At 33.6% G+C, this 22,110-nt stretch overlaps 1 protein-coding gene and 1 pseudogene across 1 annotated transcript; both read right to left on the reverse strand.

The window, feature by feature from the left end:
* Nucleotides 1–22,110, reverse strand: part of LOC125873800 (uncharacterized) — a 180,470-nt pseudogene that overhangs the window by 15,114 nt on the left and 143,246 nt on the right.
* On the reverse strand, nucleotides 12,265–20,824 carry LOC125874736 (uncharacterized). Its single transcript, XM_049555748.1, has 7 exons — nucleotides 20,684–20,824; nucleotides 20,516–20,608; nucleotides 20,238–20,351; nucleotides 17,409–17,604; nucleotides 15,755–16,071; nucleotides 13,526–13,721; nucleotides 12,265–12,913 (listed from the first exon to the last, which is right to left on the reverse strand). The coding sequence occupies exons 1-7, from the start codon at nucleotides 20,708–20,710 to the stop codon at nucleotides 12,582–12,584; spliced, it is 1,275 nt and encodes a 424-aa protein (XP_049411705.1). The 5' UTR covers nucleotides 20,711–20,824; the 3' UTR covers nucleotides 12,265–12,581.

A 22,110-nucleotide genomic window follows, 5' to 3' on the forward strand; every position in this document is an offset into this window, starting at 1 on the left:
CCCTCATAGGTTATTTAGCTAGTGGATCCACCTAAGCTAAGAGTATGGTTCTACCTTAGGCAAGTAGGACAACCCCTTTTCGGTATGGGGTAGACACCTGATTCCATGGTAAGCTCACATGGTCTGTCTCCGTTAAGGTATATTCCCCACTATGACAATAGTATGAACAAGAATATGAATTATGAACTATGGTTACTCAAGAAGCTTTACTTAGTATGGGTGAGATTATGGGGTCTTATTCATGCATTGCACAAGTATGCTTTGAGGGTATTTATGGTATGTTCCTCTTATGATATGATGGTCAATGTAATGTATATTCTTATGACTTATGCTTTTCCCCTATCTTCATAATGATGTTTTAACTTAGTAAATTAGATGCATTCAACTAAAATGTCCCTTTTAGAATGTTTTCTTGGTTTTTATGTATGGCTATCATACTTAGTGTATTTTTGTACAAACCCATGCTTTTCCTACATTTTCCAAAAGTGTAGGGTCCGGTTCTCAAGGTGGTCATCATTGTGGCTAAAGCTTGGATTTTCTTGTTCTCCTAGCTTGTTGGTGAGTCCTCATGATTCGAGGACATATGTTATCTTTGTAGTTCTTTTCTTGTATTTCCTTTTTGGATTATGTTGTATGGACTGTGACCCTATTTGATTCAAGTATTGTAATAGATGGTTTTATTGAGACAAGTCTAGACTTTCGCTTTCCTTTATGAAAATTTTGGACTTGAAATGTGTTTTTACTCTTTATTGTTCTATTCTTATGTTATGATATGCTAAGTGTCTTACATGGTGCCCTTTCAGGGTTCTATGTGCCTTGTTACATCTAGGAGGTACTGTTGGGTCGTGACAGTTGAACTTAGGAGGAGCATTGGAGGAACCTTGACCAAAAACCTTTGTCGAAATCTAGGTCGACCTTGTCCATCGGACCTTGCATTAGAGAAATTTCCATCTCTGGTCCTAGCCCTTTTTACCTCCCTAGACTTTCCTTAAGTTTTTTCTCCTCAATTTTTTGTGCATGAACCATAAGACGATAGATTTCCATGCCATGAATGAGCATGGCGGTTCTGCACTATCTAACCACCATTTCAGACACACCCGATACAAACTTACTAATCCTACCCCTTGGATCTACAACCATTGACGAAGCATACTTGGACTATTGAGTGAATTTTAGAGCATATTCTCTCACACTCATACTTTCTTGTCGAAGGTTAATGAACTCAAGCACATTGGCTTCCCTCATCTCAAAGGGAAAGAACCTATCAAGAAAAGCGGCCTTAAACTTCTCTCAATCAAGAAGACCCGCATCTTTTGGTCTCCTTTCTTTCCATTTGTTATATCATATTTCAGCCACACCTTTCAATTGGTAAGCGGATAACTCCGCCTTTTCCACCGGCATAACTCCCATGATCATCAAAACCTTATCTACCTCATCAATAAAATCTTGAGAATCTTCCTCAACTTTGGAACCATGAAACTCCAGAGGATTCATCCTTGTGAAGTCCCTCACCCTTGAAGTCGTCATACCCATATTTGGGTTCATAGGAACCACTACCTCCCTATTTTCTTAGGCTGTCATAGCTTGGGCCAATACTTAAAAAAGCATCCCTAAACTCCACATAAGAAACTTGTTCGGCCAAAGGATCGACTGGAACTTGAGGAGCTTGGGGAGGAGCTTTTTGTTCTGCATTCTCCCTCGCATTCCATAAGTTCAAGCTTATGTTTATGGTTTAGAATTCCCCTTACATGCTCATACATTCCATATACTGAGCCATTTGGCTTGCATCGTTTCATGATGAAGATACAGGTATCCAGGATCATCAACAGGCATTTCGTTGAGGTCATGTGATATTCCAGTCAGCTTTGGTGAGCCATCTTATATTCCAGAGGACTTCACCTTTATCTTACAGTAAGTAGTTTTTGAGATGTTGTGGGTCTTGTCCCAATATCCTTCTGTAATAGTAGAGGCTTTATAGATAGACCGAGTTGAAGAGTTTTTGTATTTACTTTTATTTTGAGTATTGTACAGACTTTTAAAAAGGTTGAGTTTATTGAATTTATTTTAGTTTTAAGTTGTTGTATGCTTGAGTAAGTCTTCCACTTGTAGCCAGCCAGGATGAGGGTTCACTTAGGGACCAGCAATGGTTCTCTAGTGCCAGCCACGTCCAGGGTGTAGGCTCGGGTCATGAAAATTACCCACTCAAATTAATCTCTTTCGAGCATCAACCAGAGAATGGAAGTAGGAATTAAGTTTGCAACTTTAAGTCTTAAGTTAACCCCATGATAATTAGACTAAATATATACATGAACAGCAACTAAACAGAGCATAGTGCAATACCCACTACAAATATATACATGAACAGCAACTAAACAGAGCATAGTGCAATACCCACTACATTAAATTAACACCCAACCCCATTAGAGCACCTCTAGATCTTGGGGTTTTAGCCACCAATCACAAATAGTAAAGAAAGTATACCTTCCATAAAAGCAGTTGTGGGTAACTTGAAATCAAGCAATTAAGAGTAAATCCACTTTGGATTTAACTTTGAATTATCAAATTCAAGATTCAAATTGTAAATGTCACTATCCAGGGGAACCCCCTAGATGTAACGTGGAGTATAGAACCCCTAAGTACTCCATACAAGCCACTTAGCTCTCATAACATAAGAAATAAAACAATAAGAGTAAAACAATAGTCCAAGTCCAAAACATTTTATAAAATGAAAAGCGGAAGTCTATACTCTTGTCTCATCATAGCCATCTAATACAATAGAATGAAATTGGGTCTAGCCCATATATCATGTCTAAAAGAGAAGCAAAGCTCAGGAATCAATCAAATCACCCACTAGCCACGAAACTGAGCACCCTGAATATTGGACCCTACATTTGGGGAAAATGTAGGCAAGAGTATGCATTAGTACATACAAAATAATGTACCAAGTATGATAGTCATGCGTAAAACATTTAAAACATGCTAAAAGGGACATTTCATTTAACGACATTCAACTGACCAATTTAAACATGATATAAAAGACTTATAAAACATGTCATAAATCATGGTCGATGCAAGCTAACTTCTTCTTTAAAAACTTTGAACTCATATGCGATACTTCTTGAAGTAACCTTAGTTCATTATTACTTGTGGGGAATTAGCCTTAACTGACATTAAGACCATGTGAGCTATAACATGATCCCCCGGTGTCTCCCACACCGAAAAGGATTTTTCTACTTGCCGAAGGAAGAACCTCAACTTCTAGGTTAAGTGGATCCACAAGCTAATCAACCTATGGGGGCCCATAGTTATGGGATAAGGGGATTGCTTCTAGCAACCCAGCCTCTACTATGGGAGAGCTTCCATCTCATGAGATTGCTTTGGAAACCCAACATTTACTACGGGAGAGCTTCCATCTCATATTCAATATCCGCTCGGTGCTAAGCATATATCCCACGAAATAGTTATTAAATCTTGACGTATCTCATAATCCATGGAAACGTTCCCTTGTACAACCAAACCAAGCTAGTTTCATTAAGATAGCTCATTGTCTTTGATTCAATTAGGTGAGAAAGCCTTTCAACCTAAGAATCCTTTTTATGTGAGAAAACATTTCACATCATGCTAGTTATTTGTTTTTGAGAATGTCCTTTCAATAACACAACAACAACATCATCGTTGGTACTTTACTCTCAATGCACCTTTAAAACATTTGCATAGATTTCATAAAACAATGCATAAGTCCATAATTCACCTCTTGAGGTCAAAACCCACTTTCAATCGTCAATACTTAGAAAACATGGGTTAGATATGGATTTCATCATAAATACATGTAAAGCTTGCAATACATGCTTAATTTCATAAAAATCTTCCTTGAAGATCAAAATCACACATCATATGATTCATAACTTGAAAACATGGGGATTACATGGGTTCATGCGGAAAATCATCATAAAATCATCATGTATCATCAATTCATGCATAAGAGATTATAATTCTTATCATTTAAATCAATAATAAAGAGAACCCATGATAATTGAAGAAAACCCTAACTTAATTGGGGAATTCTAATCTTTGAAATTGAGGAATTTAGGAACACCATGGATGAAAACTATCATACCTTGACTCCAATTTCTAGCCTTCATTGGAGGAATTGAGACCTTAGCTTGAAACCCTAGATGAATCCTTCTTCTTCTTCTTCAAGTTTCTAGAGAGAGAATATTTGGAGAGGAATTTGGTTTTCTTTTTGTGAAATAGGAAGAATGAAGTAAATGGGTTAGTTTAGGGGTTGAAAAAGCTTATATTGGGGGTCTTAGTGTAGGGTAAAACGACGTAGTATAGGAACTAATTAATTAGGAAAAGACATAACTGCCCCTAGAAATAACTGACAACAGTGACCCACGAGACCCCAACGACGGACCGTGGATGGACCAATGGTCCGTCCTACTCATTCGTGGTTGGTAGTCAGAGAGTTTTGCCTGGACCCACGGCTCCATGGACTTTGGACCCACCTACGATCCGTAGGTCCAGTCATGGTCCATGCCCTGGTGAACCTCTGAGGGACAAATCCATGGACCCACCTATGTATTGTGGCCCACACCATGGACCGTGGTTGGCCCCTCGTGGATGGCACCTGGGAAGTACGAATTTTACTAGGCTTCCATCCTCGTGTGTGTGTGTGCGCGCGCGCACGCACGCTTCTTAATTCTTATTTTTACTTGTTCACGGTAAATTAAAAATATAGGCATTTAAGAAAATAATATATAACAATTTAATACAACAAATAAATTACTTTTAAAATCTATAAATTTGTATTAGTATGCGATAGAAAAAAGAAAATTAAATTTAAATCATTAGTATTTCCAAAATAACAAATATTCCCATAATTAATATTGACTATACCTGAAATTTTTTTTTGAATTAATCTACATTATTCCATTATTTTATTTATGCTAAAAGTTTGATTGGGAAAAAAATATTGATCAAATTTGATTTAATATTTTTGTTAACAAATTTATTCTTTAAAAATAATAAAATAATAATAGTAAACACTTAAAAATTTTCTATAAAAAATTGATATTAAATTTGTAAATAATTATATTGGGCCCGTATACGGGCCTTCGGTTACCTAGTATATATATAAAAGAGAATCCTAGGCTCGCCTATGTGGCACAGTTAGAATTCAGGAATTTATTTTATGTTTTCCTTTGTACTTTTATGTTTCTAACCCTTATTTGTTGTAAAACTTAAGAACAAAAGAACAATATAAAGATGAAGACAAGAAGAATATAAGACAAGAGTAACAATGTAAGAGAACTTTCTTTCCTTCAAGTGTTTACCAAATCTTCAAGTGTGTACAAATGAAACCTTATGCCTCTATTTATAGTGTAACATAGAGACATACAAAAGTTTAGTCATAATCATGACATTAAATATGAATATAATGGAGGAGGTTATGGAGGTGAAAGGTTACAAGAATAATGATTATAAAGGTAGAGGTTATCTTAATAATGGAGGGAAGTAATGTAGTAACTTCTTGGTGTAGTGGACATCCACACTATAATATTTTATAAAACTCCCCCTTGGATGTCCATAGATAATATGCCTCGTTAAAACCTTACTAGATAAAATCCTTTGGGAAAAAATCCTAGTGAAGGAAAAAGAGTACACATATCTTTTAATACGCTTTGAATGTTGTCTCGTTAAAACCTTACCAAGAAAACCTAATTGGGATAAAATCATTGCTAAGGAAAAGAGTACAACACATATTTTTTCCCTGATAAAAATTTTGCTTGATATCTCGGAGACTATGCATTCCAATCTTATATCACAACTTCCCAAATATTGGTGTTGGAAATCCTTAGTGAATATGTTTACGAGATTATCACTTCAACGGTTCTTTTGAACATGTATCTCGCCATTATCATGTATGAAAAAAGAATTTTGAACTATTATTTGTCCAATATTAATATAATAGATCATTATTCCAACCAAACACACTCCCAACTTACTTCATAGATCAATATTATTTCTGCATGACTTGAAGAATTGATTACTGACGTTTGATTCTTTGAATGCAAGATATTGTTGTGGCTCCACATGTAAACAAATATCCAATGTATGGTCGAGCTTTATGCGGATAAAATAAATATTATGCAACTACATAATCAAATAGTTTGTGACTCGGAGATTGATCATTTCAATTTTCTTTTAAAATCATTTTTTCTTCTCAAAGAAAATCACGCTTCTTCTATGTGTTGAGTCACTTGATTTGTTAGTTTATTGGCATAACTTGAATGAAAAGATGACAATTCCTTCACATAATTTTCGTTAGGTAGATCAAATAATCTTCTAGCATTTGCATAACCAATAATCTTTAAGTGCACCAATTTCACTAATACATGATATTTTTTAATCATTTTCATAAAATCGAAAAGATTCTTTCTCTGTGTTAAGCAGTCTCAGAACCATTGGGTACTCAATGGAATTGCTTTAAGACCTTTTGAATCCTTTAAGGATTTTCATATAACCTTCATCATCTAGTTAGACATAATAATCATTTATTATACATATTCAAGTATTTCATCTATAGCCATACTGAAACAAGTTTCATTGCATCCACCACACGATATATCTCCATTAATAATGTCAGGATTTTTGTGAAAACCCTTCATGCCCCGAGGCACAAATCGCACTGACATTATATCTTGATCTATGAACTACAAGCTCAAAAACATCATTTTCTAAGTGAAACAAAATATACTTGAATAGTGCATTTTATTTGGCCAATCATTTATTTATCCACACTATATGACATTTGAATTCAAGATCCTCGTAATCATTTATAGCATTGAGTGCTACTTCATATCAAAGATACCGTCGACGGTCATTTGACTCGATTCCAATACAACATAACTTGTTGAGATCTCTTATTTTTTTATTATTCCAGGTACCTAAACCTTTGCCAAGGTTTTATGAAGTTTTATGTCGTAGTGCTTTCAAAGCACTTACCTCATTATCATGCCCATTTTGATAATTTACTCTTCTCCTTCCTCAAGGAGTTTTACGTTTGGAATCGATTAGTCTATCACGCTTCTGGCATACCATAGACTTTATATTTCAAGGACTATCAGCAAACACATCTGGTAAATTATTTACAACATTTTGCAAATGAATTATCTCTTAAACTTCAAGTTCACATTTTTTTTAACGAGAATGTAGATAATTCACCCGGATATAATTTTCAACTGCTAAGCATATCTCTCCCTAATGTTAGGATCTAACATTTACCCCCAGCCTCATTTGGGGATCAATCTTTGTGCGTGGTGGAGCAATAAAATCATATGTGCACAGATCAAATTTTTGGATGGAAATTGTTTGGTTCCTGACCCTGAACCAATTGTGATGGGAGAACCTTGTAGGCTTGATGCATACATGTTAAATAAACTCATCTCATACCAAATTTTATTTGAGAGATTTGTTCTAAAAATCAATGGTCTAGCAATAATTGGAGGCATACAATTTCTGCTAAACCAACCAGCATTATCAACATAATTTTATAGTTTGAAACTCGCCTCTTAATTTAATAATTCGAGCAAACAACCTTACAAAAAATCAATTTGTAAGTTGATACAAATGCATATGTGACCATACCATAGATGCATCTATTAAATCATAATAGTAAATGGTCCACATGGCAGGTGAACGGGCCCAAATTCACCTTTTAATATGTTCCAAATAATTTCAGGGTATACAATCTCAACCTTAGTTGGTACAATGATCATTTTATCATGAAAACAAGAAACAAAAGAGAATTATTGAAGAATCTTTTATTTCGTCAACATATAGCCACGTGAATTCTCAATTTCTTGTGCATCACATTTGAATCGGAATGGTCAACTGATATTTATTTTAGTAAACTTCTAGTTTACTTTTGCATGTGATTTCATCATCATGCACATGTTTGTATACAACAAACAAGAGGGAAAAATGAGTAATCTTATACGTAAATATTTATAACCACTTTGGTTGTAGTAATTTGAAGATATATTAAATCTTCCCATAATATATAGTATCAATTTAATATTTTTTTCTTTTGAATTCCTCCGAAACTTAAAAAAATTGTTTTGAGACTTACTACAACCTCAATATTATGAACAATTTCATTCCTTCGGATAGTAACAAATTAGTCCTTTCGAAACTCTCAATTAATTTTGTGTACTACCACAAATTTCGCAACACCATTCTTATGGTGACCATATCCTTCAAGGAGAAAATTATTATTATTGTCACAGTTAAAATTATTACATGCCAGACTTATTTCTTGACAATCAATGACAAATTTGTGTTGCCATACAGAGGCGAACCCAGGATTTGAAGACTTGGGATGCACCAGTATAATCTTAGCACAAATATGAGCTCTAAACTAAACTTAAAATAAAAACAATTTTAAAAAAAGCTTTAATTGGATTCGAACCCTATTCTCAAGGGTGATAATTCTAGCTTGAACCAGTAACATAAGGGAACTTCTATGCATTTCATGGGTGCACTGTTAACTATACCATAATTTCTACCAGTTTTTCAAAATAGATATACATATATACATATTATTTTTTCGAAAGTTAGCAGGTGCACGTGCACCCTTTCTCTGTAGTGTGGGTCCGCCTCTATTGCCAAACAACAATATTTATTTTGGGCATGGCCACAACCTTTCTAAGAAAGAATTATTTCTTTCTTTTGTCCTTTAATAGTTCATAATTTAACATACCATAGTATTTGTGTAGTACTCAAAGTATATGACTAAATGACCATAACAATTTGTACATGCTCCGTAAATTTTTATTAGTCATTTAGCTTTGACATTATCAAATTTATTTGACTCACCTCAACATCACTTTAAAAGTACTAAATGTAATACCACTTTGTATATCTTTATTTGGATGGAGAATTTACAAAGCTTTCAAATTGGGTTGCACCAACCCTATGTGCCCAATAACCTTTCATATCACTTTGATGGATAAAAATTTCCTTACCATTTGAAGGACCATCTTAAGAAACAATTTGTCCAAAAACCTTTCATACCACTTTGATGGACAAATATTACCTTCACATTTGAAGGACCATCTTAAGAGCTCATAATGTTCTTCCTTTTAATTACAACAATGATGATCATTAATATTTTACCATGTTCATGTTCATACATACAACCACATGTCATCTTTCAGGCATATTATGTACTGCTACGGCATTCACATGAGAGAATAGAGCAAATCAATTGAGCGGATTTCATGATTTTTATCAAGAGCATATCAATTCTCAGTCATCATTATATCATCAAATAGCTCATTGAGACCCAAAGTCAATGTCTTACCCATGCAAAAATGTTTTAGGCCATAATTTGATGGGACTCAAACCCAATACCTTATCCTCTTGATGCTATGAAACTTGAATCAATCGTCTTATCCTCAAACAATAATATAATAGGTCACCCAATTTATGTACTAATAAATCATTATTCAAGTAACTGAAATACAAAATCAATGGTATAATACGTCAACCAATGGTATAATATGCCCACCTTAATAAGTTAAATACCAATTCCAACATTAATAAATTGATACTAGAAACTCAAAAGTGGAAAAAATTAGAGTCTCATTAGCCAAATTTTGTTAATCTTCATGGGACTATTAAAATTACTACTATCCCTAATTTAAATGACTTATCAAAGTGATAACTTTTTTTCATTAATTCAACAAGAAAAAAAATCTATAAAAGACATACAAGAAAGGAAAACAATTTGAATAGTTTTAATGTTCTACTTTTGGACTTCTCAAAGTGAAGACGAAAATGTTCAAATAAGTAATAAAAAGAGTGAATAGCTTGACTCAACTAGATGATCTGTTTATTAGAATAATGTAATAGTTTATGTACTTGATGTGATGAAAGATTACTTGTTCATCTATCTCAGTTGGTTAGAGACTCGTGTTGATAACGTGTTGTAAAATTTAAGACCAAAAGAATAATATAAAGATGAAAACAAGAAGAATATAAGACAAGAGGAACAATATAAGATAACTTTCTTTCCTTCAAGTGTTCACCAAATCTTCAAGTGTGTACAAATGAATCCTTATGCCTCTATTTATAGTGTAACATAAAGGCATACAAAAGGTTAGTCACAATCATGACATTAAACATGAATATAATGGAGGAGGTTATGAAGGTGAAAGGTTACAAGAACAATGATCATAATTCATAAAGGTTGAGGTTATCTTCATAATGAAAGGAAGTAAGGTAGTAACTTTTTGGTGTAGTGGACATCCACAATATATTATTTTATAACATTATTTTATTTTTACATTTAGACCCACTTTTTTCAACTCTTGTGTCCCTTCAGACTGGTATATCCCTTCGGTATTGCTCTTGAGGAACTATCTATAAAAACTAAAAAAAATTGTTAACAAATTTATTCTTTAAAAATAATAAAAATTAATAGTAAACACTTAAAATTTCTCTATAAAAAATTGCTATTAAATTTGTAAGTAATAATATTGGGATCATATACGGGCCTTCAGTTATCTAGTATATATATAAAAGAGAATCCTAGACTCGCCTACGTGGCACCCTTAGAATTCAGAATTTATTTTATGTTTTCTTTCGTACTTTTATGTTTTTAATCCTTATTTTATTTTTACCTTTAAACCCACTTTTTCAACTCTGTGTCCCTTTAGACGGGTGTATCCCTTCGGTTGCGTCTCTTCAGGAACTATCTATAAAAATTAGGCAAATCGTACCGTTGTTGTATCTTCTTCTTCGTGATAAATTTCATCCCTTATTTGTGTGGAACTTCGACAATTCCTTGGAAGTATACTTTTGATCTTAACCAAAAGAAATAATGAAACATAACTATAATTTTCATGTAGTGTTTTCCTCCATTCAACATATAAAAAGAAAATTATTTCAACTACTCAATTCTTAAATAACTGATCACAACAATGACAATTTATGGTTCGTATCTACTTTTTTTTGTGAGCTTTTCCTTTTTGTCATCACTTTTTCCGACAACTTACATTAGTATTTTATCCAATGATTTGTAAAAAATTATCTTTTATTATTTTTTATTGAATTATAAAAATGTTTTAAGCATTCTTGATGGAATCAGAATTGAGGAAGAGACAACAAAGAGATAATAAATTATGCCGCAACTTGATAAGGTACTTGTACCTATTAATATATTTTATTGGGAGTTGAAATGTTGTTGTATTAATCATATCTCCAAAATGTTGTAAAGATTGGGCGATATCGAAAACTCATAATCCTTTGAAAAAGTAACAACTCTTTGAAAAAGTCACAACCTATCGAAAAAATCACAATCCCTCAATGTGAAAAGGTGTCTGCTTTTAATATATTTTATAATATAAATAAATATAGTATGAAATATTTTGTAGTATTTGGGCCAAGACATTTGGTATTAGTACTTATCCAACTTCCTTGAGATAGTCAATAAATTGGATGTGACTTGGTTTGTTCATAATTCTTTAGTTCTTTTTTTTTCAAAAATAATGTATTTCAAAATATTTTTAGTTTTTAAAATATGATTAAAAAGTTTTTAAAAACTGAATGAGATCTTTTTATGATTTACTAGCTCTAGAATATTCAAGGAACATACATTTGAGAATACGAGGAACTGATATCTTCCATGTGATAAATTCATCATGGCATATTTAGGGGTGTTTATGAACAATGACATGGAAGAGCAAGAAAAACTAGTTGCTACTAGCTAAAGAATGAATAAAAGGTCATCAAGTTGAATATCTTATACTTTGCATGCACATGTACCAAATAATAGAGAAAGTGATAATTGACTAATCTATGAAAAATCATTCAATATTAAGAAGCCAATTATATCAAAAAACAAATATTATAATTGAAAATATGTAGAAAATAAAATTCATTAAAGAGTAAGAATCTTATAATCTTTCAAGTTCTTAATATATGTGACAAGGCCAATATTCTAATACTCAGCTATTAGAAAATGATTATTCATCATCTTAATGAGGTCATGGATTACTGCGCTTTTAAGTTATCTAGTTTATTAATATCATTCTAGTATTTATTAGTTGATAAACAATTTTTATGGTACAAAGAGGGTAAATTTAAACTATTTGTAATAGGTTTAAGGCATATTTGACCCAATAAACAAGGGAGGGGTAAAAGTAATCCAATAGGCGGAAGGAGGACATTTTAAACAATTTCTAATAAATTGAGAACATTTTAAACCTTTTTTCTGTAAAATAAAACCAAATTGTGAAGCGCAATAAATTGCAAAACCAATATCGAATTGAATTCAGTTGGTTACCCTAGCAACAGTTTTCTGTCTGTCATATTGGATAGGTTGAGAGAGATATTACATAAGGAAAAATGAACAACTCTGGCATCCATGGTGGAAGTTCATCCTTAAGGTTCATGTATGGTCTATTACTTGTGACAACCGAAAAGAGAAACTAAATGGAAGAAGCATCAAGCATGGTGATTGAAAAGGTCTTTTGGCTAAATAAGTAAGCCCCTACAACCCAACTATTTATTTACTAAATCCCTACGCATTTCATTGGTGGTAATAGTATGAAGTCGTCAGCATCCTCTTCACTGTCACTTTCAATCCAGCCATAACAAGGAAATGACCTTCTTGGTGGCTGAAGGCAAACTCGCTTTGAGGAAGGAAGAGTTGTTGGGATATGATCAGCAGGGGCAAGCACACTATTAACTGAAGTTGGAGGTACAGTAACATTAAAGTTACTGCCTCGACTCCCAGAATTTCCACCATCATTGCAAAAAACATTAGCCGGCCTCTTCTGGATATAGGAGGTTTGGTCCTCCTCTATGTCTTTACATCCTTCAGCTGGTGGGAGACATAATACTTCTGCAAAACAGGGTTGTTAGGGAAATTTCACAATCCAAGTTCCAGCACGACTGAACTATTGGAATCAATGTAACTGCTGCAGTTACAATAAAAAAAAAAAAATGCAATAGTGCAGCCTCCCTAATCTATTGGTCTATTGACTTGGATGTTTTTTTATTCCTAAAAGATGACAGATGGAATAAAAGTGAAATAGAAGGCTTAGAAGTGAGATAATGAAACTACGTGGCTGTCTTCCAAAAGCAAAGGAGTGATCCGTTTTTTAGCTAACTGATCTGATGGGTCCAACAAACAATTAATTATAAACAATATCTGAATTATAAATAAATAAATAATAGGCTAAGATTCTAAATAAAGGATGTTAAATAAAAGGGGTCTTCTTTTATTCTTAACGTCTCATGATCTTGAACCAATTATGCGCTTCAATATAATTACTGGGAGTAAGCACTCCGCAATTTCAGAATCTCCTGTTGAATGGCCAGGCAGCCAGATTCAATGTTTTTCTACATTGTTAAGCTGATTTCCATTGCTTGGCATTCGCAACTAAATGGCTACACCATGGACGAATTACACATAATCAAGAAGTAGAATTAGCACAGAAGATCAGTTCCTTACCGGTACTGCCAATGTCTTGTTTGTTGCCACAAAGCTCTTCGTGTGTAGGTTCTACTGCATCAGCAAGCTGAGAGCATCCTGTTTCTCCTAGAGTATTGCCAGATTCATTGTTTGTGGAATTAAGAGTGCCTGAAGGACAAGTGGTACTTAATAAAGCAGGGTCTTCTGCTCTTTCATCTTGTGAGGAAAAACCCTGCTATAACTCAAAAGTCTTCAGCTATTCCAGTATATGCATATATTAATCAAGGTGCAATGAACATCAGTAATAATCATATCAATATTGAAGGAGAGATGAAAATTTTCATCAGCGTCATTGCATTTCATATAGTTGGCAGTTGACACTCGATGCAATACAGATATGAACCTGTAGCTAGTTTTCTATTTATACAAAACTCAACCAGAAATAACAACTAAATGTACCCCGAATGGAGACTATAAGCAAATGTGGCTCAGCCCCGTGTAGTTAAAAATATCATACAATTTAGACTAGCAGTCTAAGAACTGTATGTGTTCAAAGGTGAAATATAGATCCGGGAGTTCGACTCAGAAATAAAACATGTGTCTTGTTTCTTCTTTGGTATGTTGTAACCAATAATAAAAGGAAGAAGACAATCCATCAATTGACTTATGGTACATAAGATGCATAATCTATGAATTGACTTATCACACATAAGATGCATACAGAGGACAAGGGTGGAAATAGGGTTCTTTAAGGTTCACATTTACAGCAAAAAGAATACTTAATTGCTTATTGGGCTTGATTCAGAAGCAGCTCTTATTGTTAATAGCTGACAGTCTCAGAACCAGGTGAACGTTTTAGAGGAAGCTGGGATTAAAGATGCTTCGTTTATTTCTAAGAGACCAAGGGAAGCAGGTGTGATGAGCTGGATAAACTCGAACTAAGAGAAAGCACTCGGCGTAAAGTAGAAAAAAAGATGAGCACGATAAGAGAAACAAGTGACTGCATCATCTAGCATGCTCAAATCAACAGCATAAGTTTTGCCTCATTCAAGTTTGGGTCGGCTATATAAATCCTTATTGTCATGTTGCTTCATTTAAGTCAGACTCAGTCCAATATTCATCTGGCATGATCTAATCAATTGTCAAAAATATGCAGACATGAATAGATAGCAAGTTGATGAGCGGAATAAAGGACATGGATTTTTATACTAACAAGTTTGACAAAGCAAGCCTTCCATCTTCTCATTCATACCGGAGGAAGCAGGGTAGAAAATATGATAACCTCTCTCTGCACCATCCCACAATTACAATGTAAGCACTGTTACAAGTCTACCAAGCACAAGACATGCCCTGAAGTAGCTCTATGGGGTGACTAATACCACCTCAACAATACAGACTTAGCTCTACATTGTGTAATATTCCCTGCCTTTGGGATGTGCCAATCAGGCTCTGCAATAGGAATCTACCGGCTTTGCAGAACCATAACATTCAGTCTTGGACTAGAAGGAAAGGTTGTGATAAGATGTACTTTAATCACCAATACACATTCATTTTTAGTGCAGACCCACAGGATATGTGAATCAATAACGCTTAAAGCAGTTCTAAGCATCTATTATTTGTGCCACAGAAAATCATTCCCTCTAAGCATCTACTATTTGTGCCACGGAAAATCATGCCCAGACAAAATACTCAAGTAGATCAAGTTACAAAGAAATTTATAAATGACTGTGTGGATCCTCATACTAGAACACGTAAATGATTGATTAGAGCAACCTAAGTTAGCAGTAAGACCCACTTATATTGATTTCAATGAGATGCTCTACATATCTTTTAACGGATTTGAGGAACCATTTTTCCAAACAGCAAAGGAGACCACATGATGGAATAATCACTATCACAGGTTATAGAAAACCCGAGGGATAATACATGAAAGGAACAAGCAACCAAACAATAGCAATGAGGAAGAATGGGCAATAGACTCCTCATTACATAAGGACAATTATTCATCAATAAAATTAGATGACACAAGTATACAGCCTGCAGGAAGCTGTTTTCCTGCATATTGAATGTATGTATACAGGTAAAATTGAATAGGCAGATTTTTAACCATTCATGATCAAACAGTATGAACGTAGCAATTCATATATTTGGAAAGGGAACTTCATGTCCTGCTTACAATATGACTTATCATGAACATTGTTTAAAAGGCTACTGACTCATACTTCTTAATCCATGTAAAAAAAATAGCAACCTAAAAATTGTGATTACCTTTGAGGAAGGAAGAGCTGTAGGGTGATGATCAACAGGAGGGGCGACATGATTAACCGGGCATAGTGAAGCAGTTTGATAGTCATTCCCTAATTGCACATGACTCCCAGAACACAATTTCAAATAATTAACTGGGCAGGGGGAGGAAGTTGGAGGTGAAGCAAAATCATGAGAGTTGCTCCCTGATTGCACTTGATTCTTGGAATTCCCACCATCACAGCAAACAGCATTACCCATCTCCTTCTGGGTAGAGATTTGGCCTTCCACTACGTCTTTCCAGCTATTTCCATCTCCTTCAACTGGTGGGGGGCAAAATACTTATGCAAAACAGGGTTATTAGGGAAATTTTCATAACATGGACCTCAAAGTCATATAGGCACTCTTACTGTTTCATAAATAAAAGAAGCAAGAGTTTACATTCAAGTTTCAGCACGAGTGGACTATTGCGAAAAAAGAAAAAAAAAATTAAATGCTGCAGTAGAAAAGAATGCAATATTATATCCTCCTTATTCTGTTAACAATTACATACGTGTAATCCCACAAGTAGGGTCTAAGAAGGGTAGTGTAGGCAAACTTTAACCCTACCTTAAAAGGTAGAGAGACTGTTTCCGATAGACCCTCAGCTCAAGAAAATAACACAGAAGAACAGTTTGGGAAAAGAAATATGGAAGTGAAGAGTTGTGATAAAATACTAAAGATAGCATGACAAAGCCTTCTAAAAAAGAACAATAACAACAATGAAATAACACTACAATCGAAGTACAAGAAAAAACAAATAGTAACAGAAATTGAAGACCAAAAAACAACTACAACTACTATTATGGAGCAGTAAGTGCGACAACTCTCAACTATCTACTAGCCATCTATCCTAATCCATATCCTTCATAGCCTCCTATCTAAGATCATATCCTTGGTAAGCTGAAGTTGCGTCATTTCCTGTCCAATCACCTCTCTACAATACTTATTTTGTCCTACTTCCTTTTCTTCTGAAACCATCCATAGTCAACCTATCACACCTCCACACTGGGGCATCCGTGCATATCCTCATCACATGCACAAACCATCTTAGCCTCGTTTCTTGCATCTTATCCTCCACTGAGGTCACTCCTATCTTATCCTAGATATCTTCATTTCTAATCATATCTTTCCTAGTAAGCTCACACATCAATCTCAACATACTCATTTCCGCTACTTTGATCTTTGGAACGTGAGAGTTCTTAACTGGTCACACTCCACCCTATACAACATAGTTGGTCAAACTACCACACAACCACCCTATAGAACTTGTCTTTAAGTTTTGGTGGCACCATCTTATCACTCCATATGCGCGCCTCCATTTCATCCACCCTACACCAATACGATGTGTGACATCATCATCAATCTCCCCACCCTGGGTATCAAGCCTCACTTCCCCATCGGCCTTGTGAGTTTCGTCAGTGAACTTGCAATCCAAGTATTCTAATCTTCCTTGATTTGTTGGTATACTAAATTAATTTATCTGATTTGGATGAATGTTACTCATGTATTGGCTTGGCAAAGTGTTTTTCTACTTTGTTAAACTGATTTCCATTGCTTGATAGCTAAATTGCTACTCCATAAACAGAAACTTAGACAAATCAAGCAGCAGAATTAGTACACACTAACAGTTCCTTACCAGTACTGCAAATGTCTTGTTTGTTTCTGCATAGCTCAACATATATTGGTGCTGGTGCATTGACAAGCTCAGAGCATGACGTTTCTCCGACAGTAGTACCAGCTTTGTTGTCTGTGGAATCAACGAGAGTGCCTGAGGGACCAAGGATGCTTTGTAAAGCAGGGTCTTCTGCACTTTCCACTTGTGAGGAGACACCCTGCTATAATTCAAGGTCTTTAGCTAATCCATCATATTCATATACAACTCTAGCGGCAATGATATCAAGTAACAAGCATATCAATATCGAAGAAGAGGTGAAAACTTTGAATCAACAATCATTTCATGCAACTGGCACTACATGCTATACACAGATTAAACCATATAGCTGATTCCCTATATATACAAGCTTAGCCAGAAATAACATTTTAATGGTAAGCTCTAGGGAAATGTTGATAGACTTCTTTATTATATGTAGAGTAAATTTCACATTCGAAAATTATATTTTAATTATTATGTCTTTAGTTTTATGACTTCAAATATAACAAAAATTTCATACTGGAATAGATTCTTCTATAACTCCACTTCAATTCAAGTATTGGCATCATAGGTTATTGTAATTTGTAAGCTTTTTAACATTAGAGAATGCACAAAGAAAACAGGTATAAAAAAAACAACTGGGTAGCTAAAACTTTAGGAGCTGAAAGTGACATAGTAAAACAATTTTGTTATGCTAAAGTTTGTTACATACTACATAGGGCAGGGGCTTAAAGGACCTGACACAATTAAAAAGGTTGAGCAATGGTGTAGTCTAAATTAATTATGATATTGTACTCTCTCTTTTTTAACTTTAAATTAATATAAGAAAAAAAATACAATGTCACAAGAATATTTAAAAAGTTAAATCTCATTGAGGACTTAGTCTTTAAAAGGTTTACAATAATAATACTTAATAAATTTCAATGCTTAAGATTATAAAAAATAACACTGAAATCGTGGAGTATACTACATTTACATATCATATTTGTACTTTGTCTTATTCAACAAATCTTTGAAGAATCTTGACAAAAGTACTTCGGTAACTTGCTTATTTAAGTAGGTTACAAAATAATAATTTTCATATTCTCATAAAAGTCCACAGACATAATAAGGTATCTGAGGACTTCAGTGGAGTTGGATCTCTTTCTTATAGATCTAAAGCTAAATGACATCAATATTCATTATTTTGGGAACTCAAATACATTGTATAATACTCCTATCTATGTAATTTTTAGAAGTTGTACTCATGTACATGCGCAGAGTGTGTACCCTAAAACTAGTTTTAAAAAAATATAGCATTGTTATACATGGTCTATGAAGAGGAGCATGGATTCACGTGAACCCATTCCCCAACCTATAGATACACCCTGGTAAGATTCACCTTTATTGATTTAAATGAGATGGTTTACATATTTTTTAACAAATTCAAGGAACCATTTTCTCCAACAGAAGTGGAGACGTTTGACAGACCACAGGTTACTGTAAACACGAGCTATAATAATTCATGAATGGCACAAGCAGCCAAAACACTAGCAATGAGGAAAATTGAGCAGTAGACTCCACTTGACATGATGACAGTTCTTCACCAACAGTTAGATGACACAAGGATACAGCCTGCACAAGGACACAGCCTGCAGGATGCTACAATAAAGACAAACAATGTCCTCTATTTGATGGATCAAGCATTAACAAGCAATTTCCACTTCAACTCCATTTAGCAGAAAAGCTTGCAATATAGCTGTAAGGAACATCACCGACTTTTAGTAATTTCTTAAAATTTTCTGCTGGAGTTTTGTTAATAGCTTGAACTGACACACTTCTCTAGCAGATCCCAGTTCAAAGAAGGGATTATTACTTGGATATACAGACCAGTAGAATAGTTTCAGATCCATCGAACTAAAGGAAATAATAATCATCAGTTTGACACTCAATTTTATCTTCAAATATACGTTGGACAGAATTAGTTCTACCCTACTGGTATATCTTACATAAGAAAATAAAGGATTCCAATATAGTAAGATGAGTTTATCCAATATGCTTATATAGGTCAGTATACATTACTTAAAACAGGGTTTCACAGAAAATCATATTTCATTTACGGTAAAAGGTTTCGATTCTACTTTTAAAAAATACTGTAATGTAATTTGGGTATGTAGCTATGTTGAATGAATGGAGATAGAACTGAATAGACAAACTTTTTTAACATTCATAATAAGAACAAATTTAGCTGTCAAACAAAATGAGTCCCAATGATCAATTTATCAATTGGTATAGGTGGGAAAGAAACTTCCAAGTCATGCTCACAATCTGCCTTCTCATGAACAGTGTTTAAAAGCTGCAGGTTTATGCTTCTTAATACATGTAAAATTCATAGCAAGACTCAAAATTGTAGGACTGGGAGCATTTGGTACAGACAAAAATGTTTATCAAACATATATATTCCTTGATGGAATTATATTTTAGTATTTCTCTATGTTGAGAAAACTATTCTCTTCAAAGAAAATATTTTCCACCAAAACAGAACATATCTTCCTTCCCATGCACAAATATCCCAACTCTTACTACCTATAATTGGCTTCAATCAACAGACACTGTTGCTATACTTGTTTTAATCAACAATTAGACATTGTTGTCAAATTTTTAATAGGAAAAATGATCACTAAAACGCAGTCCAACTATCCTATCTACTCCTCGTACAATTACAATTTGTCATTTACTATTATATCCAATCAAAGCTGGAAAATAACACAGAATTGATTAGTAAAACATTTTCCCCAAAGAAAAAATTTCAGCAAAAGTCATCGAGTTTTGAACCTTTTGTTTCGTAGAGTCTTCATCATTGCTCTCTTGATCACGAAGAATAGCTTCAATGAGTTCTTTGTAGCCATATTCCTCAATAAAGGCCCATCCATCATCTCCACCGTATTCCTTAAAAATAGTGACGATATATAAGCAAAATTTCACGTAACCCATTAGGTTAAGTCCAAAAGAAGAACGCATAATCCAGAAAATCGCAGGAATAACGAGTTCCATGGTTCCAAAATCACGTAGGCAACCAAAACAGGGAAACCCACTAGATTCTTAACGCTTACCTTCAGAAGTTGTTTTACTGTTTTCTGAACAAGCCGTTCGTCAAATCCGAAAGCTGTCATGGCATCAGTTGCTGCGTCCATTCGGCTTAATCGCTGCGAATAAAACCAGTCAACAGTGGAAGAAAACAGTATAGCACAATGCAAAGAAAAAAAAGTGAAATTTCAAACCTTTCTGGGTCTTCCTCTGGGTGCCATTTTTGCGTGCTTCGAACGCCTCAACACACAGCAGAAGAGGAGACGAAAGACTGCAATGAAGTACTGTATGTTTGCTTTAATCCTGAAACTGAAAATGTATCTATATATTGCAATCTACCCATTTTTTACTTCTCCAAAATACCCTTGTGTTAATTATAACCAATTAGTTTGCATTGCTTCATTTTAAAGCATCGTTTGGTTTGGCAGAGTATATAAAAATAATGTTTAATGGAGTATATTAATAATAATTGTATTAGAAAGGTTTATGTTAGTTATGTTTGTATTAGTTATATATAGATTATTTCTTTTGTATTATTTGGTTTGATGTATTAAAAATAGTATGTATTGTATAAAATTATTTATTTACAAATATATCTTCCATCATTATGGTGGAAAACATGTAAAAGTGTTTTTGAAGGGTAATTGGTCTTTAATCATTCTAATGCATGCATTAAATTCTTTTTGCATTACTAATACTTAGAAATTCATAGTATTTGTAATACACTATTCAATACACAATAGAGTGTAAAGTGTACCAAATAAAAGACTAATAATACCTAGAGTTAATGCATGCATTAGTCTTGCCAATACATTCTACCAAACGACCCCTAAGGGCTTGTTTGGAAGGTCACCCTAGTAATTGAATTTGGTGTAATTGGGTGTAATTACATTGTTTGTCCTGTTTTGTTGATCATGTAATTACCTGATCAACAAGTAATTGAGTGTAATTGGCAGGGTGTAATTACACTCTCCAATTCACAGGAGCTGTGAATTGCTGGTAATTACATAGTGTAATTACAAGTTGATTACTTTTTAATTTCTTACTTTTATTTCTATTTAAATTTTTTTCGTTTTAGTGTATTTTTATTTTTATTATTTTAAATTCTTTTTTATTTTTATTATTCTAATATATTCTAAAAATATTTTTTTTATTTTTATTTCATTTCCTTCTTATTCTCAACATTTACATTCACGTGATTTCATGCAATTTTTCGTATTATCTAAAAAAGTATTAGTATAATTTTGTTAGTAAATAATTTTTAAATTAAAGTTGAATTCGTTGTTGAATAAAGTTATGGACTTACGTTTTCATTTTCTTTTAAATCATATTTTTGTATGTTATGTTGAAATTTGACATAAGAGTATTATGTTAAAATTTTGTTTTGAATTTAGAACTTATGTTATATTTCAATTTCATTTGTTTTAGGAGTATTGACTCGATTTTTTACATTGCAAGCTATTTTTTTAAGTTAGACTTTATAGATTATCTTTTTGTCAAATGTTTTATAATTTTATGACAGTATGTTTATAATATTAATCTTTTTGTCAAACATGCATTTCATGATGTTCATATAAATTCTGTATTTTTAGTTTTATGATTAATTTAATTAAAATATACT

Source organism: Solanum stenotomum, chromosome 8, assembly GCF_019186545.1.
Source record: "Solanum stenotomum isolate F172 chromosome 8, ASM1918654v1, whole genome shotgun sequence".
Classification (NCBI taxonomy): domain Eukaryota; kingdom Viridiplantae; phylum Streptophyta; class Magnoliopsida; order Solanales; family Solanaceae; genus Solanum; species Solanum stenotomum.

Bases quoted from the DNA above. Each gene is read 5' to 3' on its own strand.
- LOC125874736 (XM_049555748.1), bottom strand. From the start codon at position 20,710: ATGGCACCCAGAGGAAGACCCAGAAAG. The intron at 17,605-20,237 runs GTTCAAAACTCG...GAATTATAGCAG, and splicing joins AAGACTCTACGAAACAAAAG to GGTGTCTCCTCACAAGTGGA. The intron at 16,072-17,408 runs GTAAGGAACTGT...GTTTTGCATAAG, and splicing joins ACAAGACATTTGCAGTACTG to TATTTTGCCCCCCACCAGTT.